Consider the following 19,868-nt stretch of genomic DNA (forward strand, 5'->3'; position numbering starts at 1 on the left):
TTTATCATTTATTGTTTATATACTTTAAACTTTGCATAAGCAGGCGAGATAATGCGCCAACATAGTTAACCAGGGTGATACAAATTTTTTTGAAGCTAACGCATAAAGTATTCGAAATATAATAAATATAAGTGAGAGACAGGCTTGTTCGCTTTGTACAAATTTGCAGTTTTGTTTACCATATCTCGCCTTCCACCCTTTTTTTATTTAAATTTTAATGAGCTGGGTAAATACACGGAACGTGTCTTCAAATGTTTTGCAAGTTCTTCAATGCACACGCCGCCTCGTGTGTTGAAACTTCAAGCGTCACAAAGGAAGAAAGCTTCATGAATAAAACTAAGCTTGCCACGATGCAACTTGGCCCAAAGAGTACTCGATTTAATTCTGGAGTCTTCACACCTAGTTATCAAAAGCAGCGGGAGTGATTTCCATTTCCTTTGGAAGTTTGTGCAATGTTTTAATGCCTGAATTAAGAAACTTAAGCAGTGCTTATGTAAGCGGTTTTCGATTGGCTCCTGTTTGATAGCGTAAAGTAAGATTTTTGCACCGTAATGCAGAAGGTAAAAATCTGAAGACAACCAAAGATGCGAGTTAAATTTTTAATGTCAGTTGAGGTTTTATTCTTGCTCGAGCCGAAGCTTTAGGTCGCTTTTTTGCAAACAAAAGGGTTCGAAGTGGCGCCAATTATGTTGACGTCACATGGGGTTAGAGATTAGCATATCAACACGTGATTGGCTGTTAACGACATAAATTATTTACTGTTTACTGCTCTCCGTCGAGTTCATCAGCTGCTTTGCATAAATTTTCCCTCCGGCCAAACCTCATTTAAGTTATTTTGTTGACGTTGTTTTGTGAAACTGTCGTGGACTATTGTGTGACGGCCTGCTCAGCAAGACCTCATTAACAAACTTTATGATTCCAGCGACCAAGCACCTGCATCAGCATCACATTAAAACCAAAATTCTTCCCAAGATGAAGCTCACAACTCATTTTGCTGAAACAATCTTAAAAATAAACCTGCATGAGCTTGTCATATAGGAATCTTTTTCTTTATTGTGCGTCAGACAATGCACTACAGTTCTTCCAAGAGAGATTCACATTGTAAATCCCGTGCATTTGTGAGAATGGATTAACAATTTATGACCTTGACTGAGGCGAATGCCTATATATTTGCATAATAATCGGGTCCATATTGCCCGGTGTTGCAGTCTCGCTAAGCAGTGGTTAAGGGTTTCAAAGCACATACCAGCATCAACCCACACAAACTGTAAATTATAACGCCACCAACTTAGAGTGTATACACGCTCCAGTACACTCTGATCTTTTCATCTTTATTCTGTCAAACTATTTCACTATGAATTGGCTTATTGTTATTGTCACAAAAGAGTCTTCTAGAAATCCTGTGTCTGAAAAAATGTCAGTGTCTTATATGGGCCAAATATTTTTTTATTCCTTCGGTGGCTCCCTAGCAACTCTTCTGCGTGCGGTGTCTGATTGTGGATTAGGTCCGTGTAAACAGGCCTGAGGGCTTCAACTTAAAACTTTGTACACACTTTGTTTTTTAAAAAAGATTATTTATCTCCAATGATCGTTTTCTTTTCATTTCGCTGGCATTCAACCGAACTCATATCTCAGTCAAACAGCGAGAAAACGGTTTCTTTTTTTCGGAAGCCGAGGGATGGAATCTGTTACTTAATCATACTCTTTTATTTACATTTAACGTAAGATTGTTCTGCCCACGAGATTAATTCGGCTTGCGGCACCTTTGTAATTCTTGGGTCTTTTCAGAGGCTGGGTGTTATGATAAACCGTAGTCATAAAAGCTGATATAGTAGAATATAAAAGTCCTTTGAGATCCTTCCTAATGAATTGACGCAGTAAAAGACAATCGCAATACTTTAATTGCATTATTTCTTTGTCTTTATGTATAAAGCTAGTGAAAGTTCAGAAACTTCTGAACATTATTTTTAGCAAAACGTGACTTGAATCTCTTACTAACGACAACAATGTATCAGCAACTGCAAAACGGCTATGAACTGACACTTTTCTAATGCATTATACCATAACTAGTTGTGCCATTTAGGTTCCATGGGAAAGCTGGTATTTGCCAGGACTGGCCTGCACGCACAGCCGAAGCGGACACTGAATGTGCTTAATATTTAACATACTTGGACTCGAACAATTAAAAAGACTCGAAACTATTATATACAACAGGTTTTATCTGAGATAGCTAAGCGTATTTTCCCACACTTTATGATTTGTATTATATTTGGCTGGAACCCCGGACTGGAGTAGGAGTCAGTGACCTGCGAGAGGAAAACCAGTCATTTTTTTAACGTGCAGTCATTAACCAGTTTTAAAATGCGTGGCCGGCTAAGATTTGCTTCTCACTAGGTGAATAAAAGATCAACGTAATAAAGATTTCTTTGTTGTTTGTTGGTAATTGAAAGTACCTATTAAAGGAGGAGTCCAGTTTGATCATTATCTTCTACCAAATGACTTGGCATTGTTTGGTAGGCAAGTGCCATCCGTGCCATGCAAAAGCTGCCATCGAAAATCTGAGAATTCGCATAACTTGCACTCATTGTTTGCTTCTCCACTATAACAGGGTCAACTAAAAGGAGTAAGAAAAGAAGGAAGCAACTCTTGGCCGGTGTTCGTTCTAAAGAGGTGTCCGTGTTATACATAGAGGTTGAGTGACAGTTGATTGGGACAGTGTACTGGGGGTTGACTGTATGTTCAACAACCAGGCTTTGTTGGACTAAAATCTGCCAAATTAGGTATTTCAGTCAGCATCTGTTGCCTACTAATTGGCAATGCCGAGTACCAGTACTTCTCTAGCCTGAGAAAACAGCCGACATTTCACCTTCCCCGACAAATGATGTGGGAAAACCAGTCAGGGTGGCGTGGTGAAATGACGGCCGTTTGTCCGTCTTGGTTTAAATGATTTCGATTCGTAATGTGCAAAGAATTTGAGAAAGACACAAAAGTAAGGATTCGTTACTTGTACAGTGACGAGTCTTCACAAACTAGCACTCTTTTTGATCGTATTGGTTACAGCCTTGTGGATCGACGTATCCAGAACTTGTTGATTATTGTATTTAAGACAATTAACAATTATCCACCTGAATATCTGAGAGACCTATTTAGGTAAGAGACAACATCAAAAACTTGACAGGTGTTTAAAAGCTGCAAGTACCGAAACCTAATACGACTCGTTATGGGAAGAACTCAGTAAAGTACTTGGCGGCTATTTATACTTAGAACAAGATTTCTGATACCTTAAGAACCCTAAGCACATTGTCAGCTTTGAAAAAAGCAGTCCGACAGCTAAGGTTCTAGCTAATTCTATATAATATCTATGTTCTATTAAGTAATTGGGCAAGTTATGTCACGTAATTTAAGGCTTTATACTGTAAATAAGTTTTTGGATTTCCCTTTCTTTCTCTGTTATTTTATTTATTTGTTTTGTTTTCATTTTTTTTTTCCTCGACTTATTAGCATATTTTTTGCTAGAGGTCTAACCAACCTCATCAAACCCGAGATTAAATAAAGCTTCAAGCTTCACCCTAGTCAGGGGCACATATAGTTCAAAACCACTTAAACATAGCATTGTTAAACGTATTTTAGTATTTAAACGGTAGACATAGGCATATTTTTATCCCCTAAAACTTTTTCATCTGTTCGGATTTCCTAGCTGAAAGTCTAGTGATCCGAAAATAATAGGGATCAAAACTTACCTTTTCGAAAATTTCAGCCAGAAAAAAGGCTCCCGAAAATTCTAGGTGACCTTTTTAGGGTAAAAATCCGTCAAAAATATACAATTATACCATTTTTTAGATGTTCGAAAAATCTTAGGAGAGGCAGGAAAGCAAGAAATTTTACAACAAATGTTTCGAAAATTCTAGATCTCGAATCGTCTTCCGAACAGATATTCTTCCGAAAATTGTCGTTGGGTGCCCCTGCCTAGTCGTCCCGATACTGTGCTATTTTTATTTGTTTAAGTTGCACTACAAAACGGGCAAGAATTGTTATGCGAATGTTGATAATTTTTTTTACCTTTTAGCTTCCTTGTCAGTAAAAAGTAAGCGCCCAGAGAACTCTAACAATATCATTTGGCCCTCTCGGGCCCCCCGGTCAAGCTTTTTAAAAAAGTGCTAATCATGATGATGATGATCAATGTGATGATACAGCTATTTCGAGAAAGGTCAGGGGCACCCAACGACAATTTTCGGAAAATATCTGTTCGGAAGACGATTTGAGATCTAGAATTTTCGAAACATTTGTTGTAAAATTTCTTGCTTGCCTGCCTCTCCTAGGATTTTCGAACATCTAAAAAATGGTATAATTGCCTATTTTAAAGGGATTTTTACCCTAAAAAGGTCACCTAGAATTTTCGGGAGCCTTTTTTCTGGCTGGAATTTTCCGAAAGGTAAGTTTTGATCCCTATAATTTTCGGATGACTAGACTTTCAGCTAGGAAATCCGAACAGATGAAAAATTTTTAGGAGATAAAAATATGCCTATATCTACCGTTTAAATACTAAAATACGTTTAACAATGCTATGTTTAAGTGGTTTTGAACTATATTCTCGTTGGTGCCCCTGAAAGGTTGTCGGAAAAAATGTGCACGCAACAATCCCAAAAGGTAACATGGGATATGATAAATACACTGTTCCTGACACTGCACCTGTCGAACCTCGCTACTTTTTTTGCTTTCCTTTAGCACTCGCAAACATACGTCCATGTGTTCTCTCATGAGGCATTCATTGGAAAAACAAAACAAAAACAAATAAAACGTGATACCTTATCAATCTGACGTAAAACAAAAATAAGAATACAGTAAAAATCTGCGCAAGTAAGAACCTGCATTTTCCCAAGGTAACTTAAACATGTTCTTATTACAGTCACTTTTACCAAAAGAGAATTGTTGACATCTTTAGTTTCAAGTAAATACTTGATTCAAGTGCACTTAAAAATTTTAAGTCCCTCGGTACAAAACTGGGCTTCACACTTCTTATTTGAAGTAGAAGCTCTCAGTTATCTTTCACAATTTAATCAGTCACACATATCACAAATATTGACGATTGCAAGCCACTAAAACCAAAAGATTTCTGTGTTTTCATATCAATTTTGGCTTTCATTTTAACTTAAAGAGTTTTAACCGAACAAGAAATGATTAGGTACTTCGTTATTAATTAACGAGTACTTGGCAATGGTTGTCTTTACACTGGGCTGTTAAGTAAGACTTAAGAGCTGCTAAGTTTTACTTAACCAAAAATGCGTCTGTGTAGGCCTAAGTAAAATCTCAAGTAACTTTCCTTTTCTTTGCATTTCATTTAAGTCGGAAAGTTGGAGCGATTCAAGAAAGTTTCAAGTGACTTGAAAACCATCCTTAAAACCAACTTAGCGGACTTGCGGTTTCTAAGCTTTGAGAAAGGCAAGCATGTCAATCAATCTTAATTATGTTGCGTTGGAAAAGAGGCTTGAGTAAACCTAAAGTAAAAAGGATAGGTTGTGTGTAAAGCTTTCTTTTACTTGAAGAATTCAAAATGTACTTGTCTTGAAATATTTCCTAGCTTATTTAGGCTCTAGTGTTAAGACTACCAATAACATAAAGAAACAAGCGAAAAACCAAGTTGGTTTTGGGCAAAGAAATCGCCGTATAGAGCTCTCAAACTCCCGGCGATGCGTACTTTCTTGAAATGTAGCAAGTTAATTTACCTGGAATTTAGAACATATTCATTTGCACGTTCATGAAGTGTGTTCTCAAGTGCGGTGCCGAATATTATACTTGGCCGCGAACTTCGGCTTCTTTGAACTGCGAACGTTGCCATGTTCAAGAGAGTTCATTTTACCCTTTCACACTCCAACTAGATTCCAAGTGCACTTAGATTATCGGCTTACAAGCTCTAGTGTGAAGCCAACAAGTGATTCATCATCGCTTGCTTTTACATAAAAGGATGGTTTGTAAATGATATAAGTAATAATCTGAATACCGCTAAATTCTGTTAGCTACGATGTAATTTTTTTCTCCCTCAGAAAATAAGGACCTATTTAAGAACTGAACCTAAGTTAGCCTAACGATGTGCTAAAGCTGTGTCGTTAAGTGCTTAGAAATTGAAAGAAGGATAGAGGGAAACAGGAACCGATCGTCCTTCCTTGGAGTTGAACTCGGTGATCGACGTCTTGACCACTGTGCTTTTGTTGAAGTATCTTTTTATGGAGATAACAGGCTTTGCTGCTTGGCGGTTTATAGGCGAACATTAATACAGGCGCTGATGTTACGGACCGACCGAGAGCTACTTCGTACTCAGACGTCTCCCTCTCGATGAAAATTTGGGCGCAAAGGAAGGCGGGAGGGAGAAAACGGGCGCCGCTCATTTTTCTCCTTCCCACGATCCCTTGCACTTCGTCACCAGTCACTCTGGATTTTTTGTCAGGGTTGTCCAATACCGTTCTGACGAGTCTCGGATTTGTCCATTCGCCACTCTTTTAAAGCATGTTAAAGGGAAGTGGCTATGGTTTAACACCCGCGCCACAAGTGACTGAAACAACCGAACAGAGTTATTCGCCGAAAAAGAGAGAATAGTAATGGAGCTTGGAATAACTTAGTCAATTGTTTCCTCTCTTGAAAACTATGGGAATTTTTTCAACAACAGTCCAACCTCCACTTGGCGGTCACCCTTGGATAAGGGACAAGTAAACACTTGGCAAAGGTTGGCCCTTTGCCTTAGTAGTTCTGTTTTAGTAAGTCATACACCTTTTGAACGGCTGGGGCTCTGGTATAAACATAGACAACTTATTAAAGGAATTTTGACTACACAGCCTTTCGGTTACAGTAGTGGACCACTTCGCAAATGTAGTTTATATGAAACGATAAGAGGAAAAGAATTAAAAGAATACAGAACATCCAACACTAGTTTATTATAAAAATCCAAAATCATAAACAAATACATTATTGATAATGCAAACAATACGATGAAATTAAAGGGCAAGAAGTGTTAGAAAAATAGATTTCAGAAAGATAATTGCAGAGTTGTCTTGAGCGACTTATGTTGCATACATGCATTCCGCCTACTTTACCGGGAGGTCTCTCTTCAAATGTTCGTATTCAACAAGAGCCTCAGATAACTGTCTCCTCAATGTGGATACTTTTTCCTCTTGTTTTTTAATATCTGCCTCCGTAATAACAAATGGTGCGCACAGAGGCAGTTCAGCATTAAGCCACACCTCAGGATGTTTCTCCAAGGCTACTGCCGACCTGTCTTGCCCTTTGACACTTGCTTTGTTGTATAAATTTGTCACTAACGAGTGCATTAAACTCTTCTGATTTATACTGGGCCCAACACTCTTTATTTGGCTCGGCAATTGAAAGCATTTAATCACGTTTTCATCCATCGATCTAACCTGGATCCCTTGTAGTCTTTTTTCCCAAAACAGCTGTTTTGGTTTATCTTTGTCAGTTTTTGTATTCACTGCATTATCATGTTTGCGCTTTTTCTCTTTTGGACCTGCCACCACCATAGACGGAGGATAATATGTGACTTTCTGTGTTGATAGTGATTTGTTGGATTGACGCACCGGAGCTGGGATGATGCCTCCATTTAAGTCGCGCCAAAAACTCTGATCCTTGTCACCTTGCTTACGTTTGCTTCGTCGGCAATAAGTACCACTTCGAAAATCAAAGTTGCCCAGATCCAAGTCTGGAAGATGTTTTTCCAGCTGAGGTTTGGAGCGAATTTTCTTTCCATCTGGACTGTTTAAGAAAAAAACATTACAAGTTAAAGAAAACGGACAAAATACCAGATAATAATCAGAATAATTATACATGTGAAAGTGAAGCCTGATCAGTATTTTTCACGTTTTCAACCGCTTGGGTTGTTCATTGTATTGCAAGGATCATGTTCACTTGCTGCGCATGCCCGAACTTCGCAAGCTAATAGATCAGAAGACCGCACAAGTGTAAGACCTGTAAAAGGCTTTATGGTAAGTTATAGCTATTTATAGCACGACAGTGACCAGAAAACCGCTCGACTAGCTTCAAAACGCGTTTTTCGGCAAAATTTAGCCTGCGTGGCAGGCGTTTGAAACAGAAGGGAAAGGGGGTTTTGGGCGCGAGGGAAACGTCCCTCGCGTTTCTCTCTTGCCTAAAACTCCCTTTCCCTTCCCTTTCAAACGCCTGCCACGCAGGCAAGGCAAAATTTCCAGGGGCGAATTAATTAGATCCTCTCGTAAACGACCGCGACCACTTTTTGAGGTGGGCGGTTAAAAAACACTCGAAGAATGGTCTTATCTCTATGTTCGCTGAATGTACTACGCCACTTACAGTAAAATAAGGAAAGGAATGTGGTTCGAATGTAACTAGCAGCCGTTTGTTGGGAAGGAGCGTTGCGTGACGAGGCAAAAACGGCTGGGTGAGAGACTAGTAACCCTTTGGCGAACACCAGCGAATGTCGATAAACCGCATTGGTTTTTCACCAACTCCTCTTTTTGGGGTGTTTCTTGGTGTTGCGGAGACTATGTTGGTTAGCTGTTGTTTTGTGGTGTGGATATTATACCGTGTCTAAGTCATTCTGGTGATTGCGTCCGTCCAAAACATCAAGTTAATCTTGTCCTCAAAATGTTACTAGGTTTTCTGTGTTTAACTCTGTCAGGTTTAAACAAAATTGGCAAACTTGAGTACCTATGGAAAGATCTATATTTGCTGAATTTGTTGTTTACCAACTTACTTAATTGCTTAAACTAAAAGATAAATGGGTCCAGGATGGAAAATATGCACCGTTCCATATCAAACGAAAACGGCTAAAGCAGTTGTCAAAGTTTTTACAAATGAAATAATTAATGAATTCGAACCATCGCCGGGTTTTGTCTCGTCTTCTTTCTCTTCTTTGTTTGTTTTTATCTGACTCTACACCTTGCTTAAGTCACCTCCAAGTTCAGACGTCATATTATGCTGTACCTGTGCCAGCACTAACGCCAGGCCTTCTCCGATATAATGTTAAATTTAATCACTGTTAAAACAGGATCTGGAAGGGTATTTTCGGGATCCGGGATTTGAACAAAATACGGAGCGGGATTCGGGAAAACGAAAAATATCTTGACGGGAAACGGGATTTGACTGTTACCGGGAAGCGGGATTCACCAAAATTTGGGCACGGGGTGCGCGATTTTGTTTGCCCGTCTGTCGGAAATTCGGGAAGTCGTACGTTCTAGCGGCAAATGCGAAGTCGAACAGGCGAGCGTTCTCCTGGCTATGAAAAAGAGTGACGTAGGTAATGATTACATAATCGAAACTATCAAGTAATCAACGGACGAGCGGATAAAAGACTTACAGTTTCAAGCGGATGCCAGAAAAGTACACATGGTTTTTAATGACCTAGTGCTTATGTCTTCAATTGCTCAAGCTCTTCACATTTATTGTATAAGTTGAAGAGATACTTTGATCCATTAAACTTAAGATATTGCAAACAGAACAGTGATCCTAGCTCTGCTCTTGTGAATAAGACAGTCAAGAGTTTTGGTGTCGTTTCTTGAGGCCACAAAGAGTTCTCTAGCGCCAGAATTTCACGTTTCAGGCGTTCAGTTGTGGGGGCAGCGCAAAGAAAAGGGAGCAAGAAAAAACATCGTGGGGGTGGGGGTTGAGAGAGAAGGGGGGAAGAAACCCGCCCTCCTCTCTCCTCCTCTTCGTTTCTTCCTCCTTTTCCCCTCCGGTTGGTCAAACTGAGGTATGAAAAGCTATTTCCCTTTTTTGCAATGGCCGTAAAACACTCGTAAATTCAAAATATCAATCAATTAGTTTTTTTAATTAACGTACATATTTTGAACACAAAAAAACGGGTTTCGGGAAAGCGATGAAAAAAAGTGCGAAATGCGGGATTTTCGTGAGTAAAGAGCGGGAATGCGGGATCAGGACCCCTCCTCCACACCCTGTTATAACACCTCATCATTCTTAAGTGTTCATTTTAGGAACAGATTTGTTTGGAAAATTAGGTTTACCGCAAACCCAGGCAATAATGTCTGACACTCATATAATTATGAAAGAAAAGTTTAGCTCATATGATTTGTTGTTTGTAATCTAAGGGTTTCCTGTAAAAAGGGTATAATTTGCTTATCAGTAATAATTGCATGTTGGTGGGGTAAACGTACCTAAAAACTTTATGAACGTGCACCAAAAGTATGCATTAACATTTCCAAAAATATCTCTTTGTGAGTTTTGTTAACAACAGAAAATGAAAACTGAAATTCAATGTCTATCCTTAATTTTCATTTTCTCGGGAAAATGAAAAAAGTTCAATTTTCGCTTTCTGAAGGTTTAGGAAACTAAGAAAATTTAAACAGCAATATTGTTTAGCAATAGTGATGGAAAATGGAATAACAAAATTTCCGTTCATTAACCCAATAACTTTTTTAAAAAATTTCCTGCTGATAAGATAAACAACCCTGTTGTTTGAAATTAATTAATTAATTTATTTATTAAATGTAATTCCATATAATGAATGTACAAAAAATTAAACAAATTTCCAGTATTTTTCAGTCAAGGGAAGGGAAAAACAAGTTAAAACTATTAAAAAGTACCTGCAAGGAAGTTCTATTTTTTGGTGTTGCCCAAGTTTGTAGATCTTGATTTTATATGGTTAGGAACATGTATAGAAGATGGTATGTTAATTACTTGCTTGCCAAATATGGAACTGTACTAGCAGGAGACAGTACTTTAACAACTGAAGCAAGTATTTTGATGAATGAGATTCTGACCTCACGCCCAAATGCAGTTTTGTTAAACAAGTTGTATTTGAAGACTATTGGAAGAGAGTTTTGAAGTCAATCCAGGGCTCAGAGTTTAAATTTGAGCTTGGCAACACTTGTACTACCAGATGTAAATTTTTACGTGCACTGCCGAAATTTTAGGCAGACAGCTGAAAATTGTAGAGCACAGTTTATAATATTGGGAGCATCTTTTTCAAAAGAAAAAGTAAAAAACTTAATAGTGCCACGTTTATATGTCATATTCAGTTTGTTACCTTTATTTCAGTCCCGTGATTGATAAAACACAGCCGATTTGCTAAGCAGTAATACCCTCTGTGATTTTTAATACTAATTTCTCTTTTTGACAGTACAGTTGTGACTAAAGAAAACATACACTTCAAAAAAAAATTCAAAACTGACAACAATGAGTGTGTCAAATGAGAATGAAAATTAATCTTTGATGAATTTGTTTAAAAATGCTCAATGACTTACATGTAACTGGGATATGGCTTAAAAACTTTCTTACATGGAAAAAAAGGCCCTTAAGGTGACTCGACCCAGTTTTTTTTAGGGGGTACCATCCTACTTTGAAGCTCTCTGGTATCCCCACCTTTACTTTTATCATAAATCTAACACATAGAATGGATAACATATAGATCAATCTACAATATAACATAAAATTTTTGGCGATCGGAGTAAATGTCACGTGGTTATAATGCCACGCCCCTTTAAGGTCTGAGTCGAAAATCTGCTGTTGCCAGCATTTTTTCGTGAAAATCTCTCGGCTACACATAGTGCGCATTAGTGCCTTGCGCTGAACAGAGTTTCACCAAAATCGCAAAGACCCAATTCGAGAAATTCAGCGGTTTCCAAATTTAGGTCATAATTTATGCGAAAATGATAAGCAAACTTTACACGGATTATATCTAATAAACTATGAGATTGATCTCTGTATTTTGGGCATCCTTATAACAGATGGGTCCTTGCAAGTCAGCAAAACAATTTAGGGCCTTGTAAATGGGCGCGATTTCGAGCAAAGCAAACATTTAGAAATTATAGTTTTCGCTATTTGTTGACGTTTGTCAGCGTTTAAGAGTCAATCTCACGAAAAAAGCATTTTCTTAAAAATTCGTAGTTTTTTTTCCTTCAAATTTTTTCAGGGCCACAATTGATTAACTAACTACCCGGACTCTGAATTTTATAGTCATTGAAAAACTATGACATTATTTTCTATAAGCCCAAACTTGAGTAAACATTGAAGATTTTTAGCGTTTTGGCTGAGTTTGTGCTTTGGGAGTTGCCTATTGTTTCTAGTCTGTCATTATACAGCATTCTTGTTCAGCACACGTGCCATGACCACGCTTGGCTGACTTCCGAATGCTCACCGAGATATGATAATTTAGTATAAGAAAATAGAAGGGATTCCCGTCACGAGGTGGTTTAATTATTGGCTTGCATTAAACCTATGAAAAAATGATATTTTTTTAATAGTAAGTAGATTTAGTGTGTAGCACTTCTTGATTTTTTTGCAAAGGCACAAGAAGCACGAGAATTGATTAAAAATTGTGAGTTAAGCCTCTATGTATCACGCGATGGCCTGTCTCACTGTACCAAAATTATCATATTCGGAAGTCAGCCAAGCGCGGTCATTGCACGCGTGCTGAACAAGAATGCGGTATAATGACAGACTAGAAACAATAGACAACTCCCAAAGCACAAACTTGAGCAGATTTTCGACTCAGACCTTAAAGGGGCGTGGCATTATAACCACATGACATTTACTCCGATCGCCAAAAATTTTATGTTATATTGTAGATTGATCTATATGTTATCCATTCTATGTGTTATACTTACGATAAAAGTAAAGGTGGGGATACCAGGGAGCTTCAAAGCAGGATGAAAGAAAAACAATGTAAGTTATTATTTAGAGCCTCGTTGTGCTATTTCTACATTACTTTTTCTTTCATAATTTGCTTGAAGCTACTGTTTAACGTCTTTTTAGTTCGAGCACGTAAGTATGGTGGGAAGCAAGTCAGTCGCACTGTGCTTTGGGTTTTGTGGTGCACAAGTGCGATTACATATGAATTTTTAGGTGCACAACCAAAAATCCAGTCGCATATGCAACCAGTTAGTTGTAATCTTTGAGCCATGCAATCAGTCATGCTTTTCCAAAAGGAGGACGTAACATGGTATGACCAAAAAAAGATGACTATTGACGTCTCTAAGGAATTGCAGCAAAAAGTAAAGTTGCCATTTTCTTCCAATTTTAAGTAAGTTATCGTTATTTGGTTAGAGTCTATGTAAAAGTTAAAACTAAAACTTGATTAGTCTTGTGCTCCTTGGGCATCAAAGTGCCATGTGATACATGTAGGCAAGTTCCCAATTTAAGCTTTTTTTCTCTCTTAAGTATTAACAGTCCTGAAAGCATTTACTTTGGCTGTTACATGAGGTTAAACTTTTGGCTCTGATCAGTTTTACAATATTTTTGTCACATACATGTAATGTTTCAAAGTTGTAGTCTCTTGCTTCACCTGCCAGATTTGGTAAAATTTTGCAAAGGGATTTAACAGCTGTTATTATTCATTCAAAATATTTCCCCAATTCTGATTGGCTAAAAGCACCTGCATAATTCACCATAACTAGTTACTGATGACCCAATTTGGAAGAATTTTGTGTTTAACGAGAAAATGATGTCAAAAATGCAGCCTTCTACAGGTTAATGCACCCTTAACAGAGAAGACCTGGGGACGAGGTTGAGTTGTTTTCGTTCTGAACTTGAAAAATGGTGGACATTTCACTCGTTTCAAGAGTAAGAACTAGGCGAAAAAGTAACTAAAAACATGGCAAGAACAGCAAGAAGACAACTCGAAGGGGGACATCTGCTATTTGGAGAATATTTGCGGAGCTGAACAACCCTAAACGTCCACTATCGAAGATGAACTTAACACCGATGGGTCGATGGAGGTAAGCATGTTTAGCCATGTTTTTAAACTATGAATTATTTTGAATGAATAATAAAACAATTATTGAATTCGGCTTTCGTATAAATATGAAGAATTATGAAGATCTCGGAGGGTGCTATCCGCCTCAGGATAACAGGATAACACCCTCCTCAATCTCCATAATTCTTCATAAGATAATCAGCCTCATTCATTAGTTGTTAAAAATAAACCTAATGAAGCATAACATAACATCATATTTGGGGGCAAAATCATTGAGAGTCACAAATTTGTTTTTTCTTGTTTGGAGGTACTTTACTTTGGATATACCCTTTTCAAACCAATCTTCAAAAACTTGGTTTATTATCTAGCCTAAAACCATAACACTTGGTACGTTACCCTAACCCCATCATGTCACTGACACTGAGATTGCAACTTAAAGAAGAATTTGCAGCGAAAGTTTTCCAGTTCAAAATTGAAGAGAAGTATCCATTTCCCAGTGTTAGCCATATCCAACTACTTTTTCACCTGAGTTGTTTTGAGAGATTAAAAGAAACTAAACATTTTTACAGAGTTACGAACTTTTTATGTGTTCTTGTACTTCTTTCCTTTTTTGACAGTTGTTGTTGTTGTTTGCTTGTAAAATTATTAAAGAAACAATTTATTTTTTATTTCTTGATAATAATCAATTTGCCTAATGTATTGAGAAAAAAAACAGGGTTTGGACTTATTGTACATGTAGTTACATGTTTCTTAGGGACTGCCACTTATTAAAAAAGACAAGAGTCCTTGGTTCCTCCAAAAATCTTAAAAATTTTCAACGGCCTCACATTTCATATTTTGTTAGCTTCTTTGCTGGGTAACAGACATTCCTCTCCTCATTGTCTACTTCACAATGATAATTATGTCATGAATTTTAATTTTTCTCAAGTTTTAGATTATCAAAATTGTTTGGCCATGGAGAGGTTGTCTGGTATCAGTTATAATAATCAAAATTGTTTGGCCATGGAAAGGTTGTCTGGTCTCAGATATAATATGATAATGTTGTTACTATTGCAACACTCGCAGCAATAGTCAAAGCTATTTGGGTATGCTGGTTTCAAATCAGTGAAATTTCATGCTTACATGGTACTTATTTTCTATCTCAAGGGCCTTAAGTTGATGCAAGAGTTTGATTTAAAAGTATCCCAGTTTCTATACAAAAATTAATTGCAGTAAAATGGATTACCTGCTATGCAGCCAAATCACTAGAATACACCACCTTTCCAGTGGCGGGCATAACTACAGAATACAGGGCAAATTTTCTTGGTATATATTTGTTCTGGTGGCTTGGTGGCTCGGCAGTCACTGATAAGCCACCAAGCCATCAAAACATATACCTTTCTTGAGTAAGACAGTAACCTTGACTGACAAGCCGCTTAGCTGCTGAGCCACTAAATTATATACCTTTCTTATTCTTTGACAGAGACACTCACATCGACTGATGAGCCATTGAGCCACTAACTATATACTTGTTCTTTAAAACTTGCCAAACTCATATGTATACACCTATTCCCGTTAAGGTTGCTCCCGTGAACCACGTTTCATAGCCTGCAGTGTACTATGATAAACCCTTTTGTAGCGGGAAGTTTAATCTTGTTCACGTTCATTGAAATAATGGTGACCATTTGTGAAAAGGCGTTCAAGACAGCTTTCAAGTCAAATGGCTGCTAAAATTCTGAAGCATGAGCAAGCTGAAAAATTTCATTTTTAAAAATCTCAAAGTAAACAATTAGAAGCCTCTTCTTCTAACAACATTAAATGAATAGGGTTCTACCACCTGATTAAGCTGCGTTTTTGCATGGGCCAGAATGCTGGTTATTTTAATAAAGCAAATCAACGCTATTCTTTTTCTTATTCAGTTTTAAAAAATTGCCTCAAAAATAAATCAACACGTAATGTTAAGTTATTTATTGTTGTTCGACAAACGCCTTGAATTTGATTTTTTTTAAACTCTATCCAAAATTCCCACGTGCACCAGCGAAGCAAACTCGTTGAAAATTTGCAGCATATTACCACAGAGAAAAACCTTACCTCAAATCACTGTCTTAAATTAAAAAGCCTAGGATTCAGTATTTTGAAATACATTGTCTTAACGTTCTGCTGACATAGCATAGAAGCGTTTGCAGCGTTTGCTTTCTAGGCTCGTTGCGGGCACATATAGGGACTTTAAGATCCAACGACGAGGACAACAATGAGAACGTCAAAAAAACTATAGGTTTAATCAGCAAAACAACAACTTGGCACGTGCATCACACTTTTTTGTACATTTCTTTCCCGTTTTTGCACGACTATGACGTGAAAACACCTAATTTGCGTTTTCTGGAGGACGTAAACAAGCAACAACAAAATTTTATTTCTCTTTCTGAGCTTGAATATGGTCCCTTGAAATTCAGCTTCAGGAGGGTTCGCCTACAATTTGCAAAGTAAGTGGGTAGGATCACTATTAAGACTGAAAGACCGCAAATTCACTTTTTAAGCGACGTTCTTGTCGCCGTCGCGTTGTTGGATCTTAAAGTTTCTAATTACAATAAGGCACCGCGGACTAAGAAACATGGATCAGGCATTATTCTTCTCAGAAGCAACCTTAATTGAAATAGGTGTATGTCTTTCTTTATGTCTGTCTTTTACTGGTGTGCGACAAATGCAGACTGCAGACTTGCAGACTTGCAGACTGGCAGGTGAATAAGGTAAACATTGTTGTGAAATGCTCTAACAGATTCCCTATCCCTAAATAGACTTTTAGAAGACTTAAACTTTAGGGATAGGGAATCTGTAAAAACATTTCACAACAATGTTGTGAAATTGCTGTCTATGTTTGTTGCACACCGGTCTTTTACTTTATCATGTGTTACGTCTTTTTGTTCTTTAAACACTCGTCATGACTAGCAACCCTTCGAGCCACTTCTGTTTAAGACCTTAAGATATGGCCCTGTATTCTGTAGCTTCTCCCACTGGTATCAAACACTTCGTACAGGTACCTTCAACTTTTTTTGGTTAATTATGCAAATAATGTTTAAAAGGGGAATCTCAAGATCACAGATGAGCCTGACATGTGTGGGAACTTGTTTAGAAGGGCACTAACTGGGCACATCTAATGGAAAGTCTCTTTCTCCTACAAATAACGTGGGATTAAAATAATCCCGGTGATCATTAAGCGAACAAACGCGTCCTGGATACTACTATTCAAACAATGGAAAGTCCCTTAGTAGATTGAGTAACCGCCGAAAAGTCCCTCAAAGTTAACGAGACCAAAAAATGCGAAACATCGACAATTCAGAAGGCATGAAGATTTCCAACAACAACGAAAAAGACAAATAAAACCAAACAATCTGAATCAGAATTTAAAGGAAAACGATCCAGCCTAGCTTGATACCATTTAGAGGGTTGTAAAATCGATCATAAAACCATACCTGTAATAATAAACGTCGCTTCTTCCGGCAGATAATCCAGACTTTCTCATCACAATTTCACGCTGCCAGCCATTGGGAAGGCTAGGACATTCCATTCGTATCGGTTTTTCGTCCATCTTATCAATATTGGCTGTTTTTCAACCGAACTTACCGAGGCCACGAGTTCAGGTTCGCTACCTAAACAAAATGGCGGATTCCAATGGTGTCATGGCCATATATGGAACTGACTGATTCCTAGTCTTTCTCGTTACGGAGAGTTAGCGTTTTTAAGGTGGCTGGACACAGTTTCAAGGTTGTGGATCGTTACCAATCATTTTAAAGTTATCTAAAACTCCTCGCTGGTCTAAAGCTCAAACTGGCACAGGTAAAATGTATGGCATTTATTAGGATAAAAGTGAGATTTGAGACGTTGCTATGGCAACATGGATGATAGATAACCAAGAATTTCGAGGTTATTTGGTCTTTCCCCAAATCCAGTCATTAGATTTTCTAATGAATTTGCATACAACTTACGATTGGTGACCCTCATTTTTTACAAGACCAACCTAAAAGTCGTCGAAAAGAGAATAAATTTCTACGGACAACTTCTGTCAACACTTCTGGACAATTTTCTCAGTTTGTCCTTGCACTTTTTTCTTCAAAAGCTTACTGGCTGCATATCTCCTCATGATTAAGATGTTAACATAAACAAGCAGCATAAAGGGATAAAACAGCCTGGGACTGAGGAAGCTCTTTATTTACAGGAGATGCTTTTTTTTTGGCTCGGTTTTTTTTATTAGGGGCGGATCCAGGAATTTTTTATTGGGATGGGGGGCGGGGGATCCAAACTTTGGTTCGGAAAGGACTGTTGAACTTTTTTTGTGGCAAATTACTTCTCCCAGAGATGACCACGTGTTTCTCAATCTGTGAAAGCTGGTCGCCGTTGGCGCGGGAAGTACTGCTTTGCCTAAAAACAATTACATTTTTTTTAAAACTAGGAGTAATCGGAGCTTAGGAGAGTGCGTTCGATATCTTTGCTAGGCGTACAGGTAGCAGTTGAGGGGAAAGAGTGGATGGTTCTTGCGATAGATAACTATGATTATGGCATATTTTGAACGTAAGGGTTGCGTACAGCGAAACCTCGATTTAAACTGTGCGGTATGATAATGAAAAGGTTTTGAAGGCTAGTGATCAGCGTGATATCGTATGGTTCGTCTCAAGTGCTTGTTATTTGAGAAGACACTGGCCAGAGTGCTTCGGGCTTGTAAAAAGAACTTTTTGTTTCACTGGCGCAATAGATGTTCTACAGGGCGCAGCTGTTCGAAGGCCAATCAGCGCTTAACCCAGGATTCTTTTTCTTTCGTTAAAAAACATTTCTTTGGATAATTTTCTCAGTTATTTTTGAGAGCGTCCAATCATCACCTTGTTGGCAAAATGAAGCTTTCACATCTGAGTTCAATTTTCGCACTAACCCTCCTCGCCTGGGTTATCTTAACCCAACTTTGAACAACCCGGCCCAGGTATTGTTAAACAGCAAACAGTTGACAAAGTTTTAGATGTAATCATTAATTTTATTTAATATTGGGAATTCAACATGTAGACAATTACTAAAATTTACAATAAAATGCCGGAACCGTTACTGGCAAGTCTTCTTAACTTATTAAAGAGCGACCCAAGACCACATTTTTGTGGTGAATGCTGGGCAAAATGATTGTCTTTGAACACTGGTTCACTTACACTACACCTCTCAATTTCACACGTTTTAAGGGAATCATTAAAGCCTTCCGTGGAATGTGTGTGCGGCTCACGTCAATAAATTTTCAGGGACATCCAACGAGAATATAGTTCAAAACCACTGAAACATAGCATTGGAACGTATTTTTGTATTTAAACGGTAGATATAGGCATATATCAGGGTCGTAACGAGGTATATTTTCTCCCACCTGATCCCACATTTCGACCTTAAATTTCGATCCCTGATCCCAAAATTGCTGCAAATCTTGATCCCTGACCCCCTGAAAATTTTTTGATCCCTGGATTCAATCTGGGTTGGATAAGCTGCATATCATAGAAAAACTAAGGCCTCTAGTCGTACATCACCATCTAACTATCCTTGTAGACTACTCATACTAGTGTGCGTAGCTTCAGGGGCGTAGCCTGAGATCTTGAAGGTGTACGATGCGCGGTGATGAAGATTTGCAGCACCGAAGGCGGCCCAGCCTAGGAGAGTCAAGAGGCATGCCCCCCCCAAAAAAGGGTCTCGGAAATGCTATTTCCAGCATTTTCTGCAATGATTTGATACGCAGGGAAATGCAGTTAGTTAGTTATTGTTTACTTTACCCATCTCTAGAGTTGTCGGTAAGGTACATTCTTTAAGAAAAAAAGGCGAGTGACACCCTCAGAATAGTGGAATAATAAAAGGATAACTGAGTAATCACTAACACAAAGTCACCAATATAGTGCGAACTAAGTATCAGCCATCTCGATTTTCAAGTGATAAAAATGCTTTTTCAGGAAATAATTTTTAATATCTTATCTTAGCCGTACGGGCGCATGTGCGTATATGGACGCTACGCTCCTCAGTAACTCCTGCTCCAGCAAAATGACTGAGATCCAAATGAGATCTCTTTGGGCAAAGATTGGCTTGACAGCGATCAAAATAGCTACAGAATTCTACAAGACCAGGGCCCAGTTGCTCGAAGCATGGTTAGCGTTAACCAGCGTTTAATACCTTGACAACGTATTGGTTTTGA

At 38.2% G+C, this 19,868-nt stretch overlaps 1 protein-coding gene across 1 annotated transcript; it reads right to left on the reverse strand.

Annotated features, from left to right (window-relative positions):
- Positions 1 to 6,902: 6,902 nt before the first annotated feature.
- LOC140938609 (methyl-CpG-binding domain protein 2-like) lies at positions 6,903 to 17,323 on the reverse strand. Its single transcript, XM_073388107.1, has 2 exons — positions 17,137 to 17,323; positions 6,903 to 7,758 (listed from the first exon to the last, which is right to left on the reverse strand). Exons 1-2 carry the CDS (start codon positions 17,250 to 17,252, stop codon positions 7,077 to 7,079), a joined length of 798 nt encoding a protein of 265 aa, XP_073244208.1. The 5' UTR covers positions 17,253 to 17,323; the 3' UTR covers positions 6,903 to 7,076.
- Between the last annotated feature and the right edge of the window lie 2,545 nt (positions 17,324 to 19,868).

Source organism: Porites lutea, chromosome 5, assembly GCF_958299795.1.
Source record: "Porites lutea chromosome 5, jaPorLute2.1, whole genome shotgun sequence".
NCBI lineage: Eukaryota > Metazoa > Cnidaria > Anthozoa > Scleractinia > Poritidae > Porites > Porites lutea.

Coding starts and splice junctions, on each gene's coding strand:
- LOC140938609 (XM_073388107.1), bottom strand. CDS start 17,252: ATGGACGAAAAACCGATACGAATGGAATGTCCTAGCCTTCCCAATGGC. Junction 7,759..17,136: donor AGCGACGTTTATTATTACAG/GTATGGTTTTAT, acceptor TTTCTTAAACAG/TCCAGATGGAAAGAAAATTC.